At 60.7% G+C, this 5094-nt stretch overlaps 1 protein-coding gene across 2 annotated transcripts in view; it reads left to right on the forward strand.

The window, feature by feature from the left end:
* The first annotated feature begins 534 nt into the window (after nt 1-534).
* The window catches only part of MXD1 (MAX dimerization protein 1), a 5838-nt gene continuing 1278 nt past the window's right edge, over nt 535-5094 (forward strand). The window contains exons 1-4 of one of the 2 annotated variants that reach the window (XM_042839546.1): nt 535-634; nt 713-815; nt 3311-3340; nt 4190-4304. In XM_042839546.1, coding sequence (XP_042695480.1) covers nt 544-634; nt 713-815; nt 3311-3340; nt 4190-4304 — 339 coding nt within the window. In that variant the 5' untranslated portion in view covers nt 535-543. Of the gene's footprint in view, nt 816-3310; nt 3341-4189; nt 4305-5094 lie in introns of both variants that reach the window. The other variant, XM_042839545.1, reaches the window with a different exon arrangement.

Genomic DNA, 5094 nt, shown 5'->3' on the forward strand with positions numbered 1-5094 from the left:
TTTTTTTTTTCGGGGGCGTTTCAAGGAGGTTCCTGCACCTGTGCTTGGGGGTCCCAGCTCGGGAAGGCTCGTAGCTTTTTAAGGGAGATCTGCCCGTAGGGAAGAGCGCCGGGAGGCTCCTGCTCCTTACGGGGTCTCCAGCCCTGCGGGGGTCCCTAAACCTGGCGGGGGTCGGGGGGTCCCCGCCCGCTCCCCATCAGCCCCACGTTGACACCCGGCGCCGGAGCCACGCCCCATCGTCCGCTCCTCGCCCTCCCATTGGCTGCAGGAGGCAGGAAGTGAGTCAGCCCCGTGGGCGGAGCCTTCCGGCTCACCCAATCACAGCGTGTCCACCCAGAGGGCCCGTCTGATCGTCGACGGCGGGTGGGGGCGGGGCTTTCCTCGGGGCTGAGCCAATCGCGGAAGGGCGTGTCTGCCAGCTGTCCAATCGCGAAAACCGACGGGGGGCGGCACCCAATGAGAGGCGACGGTGGGTGGGGCTGACGGAGCGGCCGGGCGAGGCGCTCACCCCGGAGCGGCCCGGCCCGGCCCCGCAGCGCGGCGATGGCGGCGGTCGGTGACGACGGGTCCGGAGTCGGGTCCAGCATCGGGCTGCTCCTGGAGGCGGCCGAATACCTGGAGCGGCGGGAACGAGGTACCGGCATCCCGCTGTACCCCTTTTGGGACCTCCCGGTTCCTCCCGGCGCTGCCCGTTCCCGTTGTGTCCCCACAGAAGCCGAACACGGCTACGCCTCGCTGCTGCCCGGAGCTGGACGAGCCCGCAGGGAGAGCCCGAGGCGCCGCGGGAAGGGCCGGAGGAACGGCGGGGGCGGCAGGTACCGGGAGGGAGGAGGGAGGACCCATAGGATCCCATAGGGACCCTTAGGAACCCATAGGAACCTCATAGGGACCCATAGGAACCCATAGGGACCCATAGGATGTATCGGGACCCATAGGTACCCATAGGACCCCATAGGAACCTCATAGGGACCCATAGGAACCCATAGGGACCCATAGGAACCCCATAGAAACTCATATGGTTTCATCGGGACCCATAGATACCCGTAGGAACCTGTAGGAACCCATAGGAACTCCATAGGAACTCATAGGATGCATCAGGACTTACAGAAACCCATAGGGACACATAGGAACCCACAGGGACTCATAAGAACTCATAGGGACCCACAGGGACCCGTAGGAACCCATAGGGACCCTGCTGTCAGCTGGGAGTCAGCAGCTGTCATGGGGCACTGGGCTGATCTGGGGATGTGGAGGGCTCTGCTTGCATCCAGAGATTGGGATCTGCTGGGGCTTGTTGGAATCCCACTGCTATGGGGGGCTGGGAGGGCTGGGGGCTTTTGGGGGACCTGTGGGAGCTCTGGGGACAGTGCAGTCAGCTGGGGGTCAGCAGCTGTCATAGGGTGCCAGGTGGGGTGGGGGATGTGGAGGGCTCTGTTGTCACTGGGGTCTGTTGCAGGGGGTCTGGCTGCACTGGGGGCACTGGGGATGCTGCTGGAACCTGGAGGTCAGGGCCTAACAGAAGGCTCCAGGCTGATTTGAGGGTGTGGGGGGACCTGCTTGCACCCAGAGACCATGATCTGTTGGGATTCTGCGGTCATAGTGGGGCTGGGGGGACTGGGGAACAAACGGGGGACCTTTAGGGGCTCTGGGGACACCGCTGTCAGCCGGTGGTCAGCAGCTGTCATGGGGCACCGGGCTGATCTGGGGATGTGGAGGACACTGCCTGCATCCAGAGATTGGGATCTGTTGGGGCTTATTGGAATCCCACTGCCATGGGGGGGGGGGGGGGCTGGGAGGGCTGGGGGGGGACTTTGGGGTCACTGCTGTCAGCTGGGGGTCAGGAGCTGTCATGGGGTGCCAGGTGGGGTGGAGGATGTGGAGGGCCCTGCTGTCACCGAGGTCTATTGGGATCCCTATTGCTGGGGGTCTGGCAGCACTGGGGGCACTGGGGATGCTGGTAGCACCCGTCAATTCAACAGAAGGCTCCAGGCTGATCTGGGAGCATGGGGGGACACCCAGAGATCGGGGTCAGGGTCTGTTGGTGTCCCTGTCCTGGGGGTCTGGCAGCTCTGGGGATGATTGGCACCTGTCCCTGAACCTGGAGACGCTGCTGTCATTGGATGCTCAAAGTCTATTGGGATTCCACGTCACAGAGCACACAGTGGGGTTCGGGGCTGTGGTGGGGACCCTTGGGGACACGGGAGGTGCTGCTGTCACCTGGTGATCACTGGTGGGGCGGGGGGGGGGGCACGACTGGAGGAGACACAGCTGGCTTTGAGGGATCGTGGTTTGCTGGGCTGCCCCATTGCGGGGTGTCTGGTAGAACTGTGGGCACCCATGAGGGCACTGCTGTCGCCACCAGCACCCCACAGAGCTGCGTGGTGGCTCTGCACCCCCTGCCACCCCTCCACACCCCGGGCAGGGGGTGGGCACCCTGGGGACGTCCTCTGTTGGGGACTGAAGGTGCCATCAGACGGCGTGGCAGAGCAGGATGCCGATGTGGGGCTTTGTTTTGGGGATGTTCCCTTGGCGTGGTGCACGGCGCCCGGGTTCCGTTTGAGGGCTCTCAAAGTGGCGGATGAGATTAAGATCCTTTGTTTGGGGAGGAGCGCTCTTGCCCTGAAATGTCACTCGTGGCAAATCGCTGCCACTCCTCCCAGCTCCTTCCTGCTGTTTGCTCAGGGAGGAGCAGCTCTGCCATCTCAGGGGCATGGCACTGCGTCCTGCTCCGGCGTGGGGGACGGGTGACCTTCGCCAGCTGTGACAGCAGGATGTCCCCATCCTGACCGCAGTCAGTGAGCGCTCCCAGGTCCCTTTCTGGGAAGACGTGGGGCTTCATTCCTCACTAAGCGTTGCTCACAAGGAATGGCAGCAGCAGGACTTGTGCTTCGGAGCTGCTCACGTACCTCGGAGACGCAGCGGAGCTGTGCGTGGGCTTGGCGTTAGGATGAGGAGAGCTTCCCCTTCCTGCGCGGTGCTGCTGAGCGGTGGTTGGGCCCCTTTGCTTCCTCCTCTCCCTTACAACCACTCATCCAGGGAGTGTGTGTGTGTGTTGGGTGCCACTGCCTGTGCTGTTGGCGTTGCTTTGTGCTCTGCTGTGCAGCTGCTCCCCTTTCCAGCAGCGAGCCCCTTCCCATCCAAACCACCTCAGTTGGGTTTCCAGTCCCTGGCGCTGCCATCTCGCTGGGTACCTCTCCCTGCCCGCCTCTCTGCCACCACATTTGTCATCCTGGGTGCGGTGACCCCTCTGCTCTGCTGTCCGCCACCCTCCTCGAGACAAGCATTTCACAAAGTGCTCTTTCTATTTCAGGTCAACGCACAATGAGATGGAAAAGAACAGGTGAGAATGGGCTGGGATGCACGTGGAATCTCTTTTCCGTTGCGCATCAGGGCTGCCCCACACCTATTCCAGGAGCTGTGCTGCGCCCCCGGCGCTGCTTTGTGTGTGTGTGCTGCAGCTCTGCATGCTCAGCCCACCTGGGGCAGGCAGCTGGAATTGTCCTGTGGCTGTTTCACACTCCAGGGGCAGGTTTAAATCACTCATCTCTCCCCGGTGAGCTGCTGGGGTGCATCCGAGTGGTTCCTCATTCCCCTGTGTGGGCACCAAGCTGGGTGTGAGCAGCTGTCCCTCTCTGGGGACACCACCTTTGTGGTGGCTTCTCATCCCCAGTGCGTGCAGCTGGGCTGGCTGCTCACCTCCCACGTGTGGACGGAGCCCCAGCTGATGGAAAACAACATCTGTGAGGGCTCAGCTTTGGTTGGGTTTGACCCCAGCAGCACGAGCGCGTGTTTTGTTGGCGCTGTCACGCAGGAGGCACTCAGTGCAGGCAAATGCCTGTTTATTTGCGTGCGGAACGAGATAGGCAGGTCGTTGCAACATCCCCATCTGCCTCGAGTGTGTCAGTGGGGTACGGCACAGGCGGTGTTGCAATGGGGAAGAGAACTGGAATATTGGGGCTGGGGAGCTGAGCACGGGGCGTCCTGCGCTGCCATCCGTGCAGGTGGGAGCGTGGAGCGCTGCCAGTTGTTGGATTCTGTCCCAACAGAAGCTCGAGGGGCGCGCTGGCTTTGCAGCCCCGTGCTGGATGTAGCAGGAGCAGTTTTATTTTGCTGTCCCTCCACGGATGCGGAGGCGAAGATGCCGTGTGATGTTGGGGTAATGCTGAGAGCTCCGATGGTTTTCTTCCAGGCGTGCCCACCTGCGGCTGTGTCTGGAGAAGCTGAAGGTGCTGGTGCCGCTCGGCCCCGAATCCAGCAAGCACACGACGCTGAGTTTACTCATGAAAGCCAAATTGCACATCAAGGTGAGTCTGGTGGCGCCAAAAGTCCCTGGAGAGCAGAGGGCTTGGAGAAAGCTGCTCGTGCAGAGCATCCCCAAAGCCCTCAGCATTGCTCCTACTTGATGAGCACCGTGTGGCCTCCTGGTGCGTCGGCTGCTTTACGGTTTGCTCTTTACGCTGTGACTCTCACCAAGCACGTTTGGTTTTATGAAGCAGCAGAGAACCATGGGCAGCAGGGCGGGACAGCAGTGCCTTATCAAAGCCTGGAAATAGAAAAAAGAAATAGAAAAAAGCACTGCACAGGAACTGTTCAGAGGAGGGAGCGTTGTTGGCGTGCCAGCTGTCTGCCATGGCGTTGCATCAGCAGCAGTCTGGCTCTGAAAGGGACTGGGAGACTTGGGCAGCCTGATCTGGTGGGCGGCGGGCAGCCCATGGCATGGGTTGGGGTTAGAGGGGCTTGGAAGTCCCTTCCAACCAGCTGTGGTGTGAGGCCATGACTCTGATCTTTAAGGTCCCTTCCAATCCAACCATTCTAGAGTTCCATGGTTCTGTGACCTTTGAGGTCCCTTCCAACCCAGCCATTCTATGGTTCCATGGTTCTGTGACCTTTAAGGACCCTTACAACCCAACCCTGGTGTGACTCCATGATTCAAGAACGCTTCCAACTCAACCACTTTATAATTTTATGGTTCTGTGACCTTTAAGAACCCTTCCAACCCAAGCATTCTGTAATTCTATAGTTCTGTGACCTTTAGGAATCCCTCAAACCCAACCATGCCGTGATTCCACAATTCTCTCATCTTTAAGGTCCCTT

The sequence above is a fragment of the Centrocercus urophasianus genome, unplaced genomic scaffold (assembly GCF_019232065.1).
Source record: "Centrocercus urophasianus isolate 14NV4802_14NV808 unplaced genomic scaffold, USGS_Curo_1.0 seq_963, whole genome shotgun sequence".
Classification (NCBI taxonomy): Eukaryota; Metazoa; Chordata; class Aves; order Galliformes; family Phasianidae; genus Centrocercus; species Centrocercus urophasianus.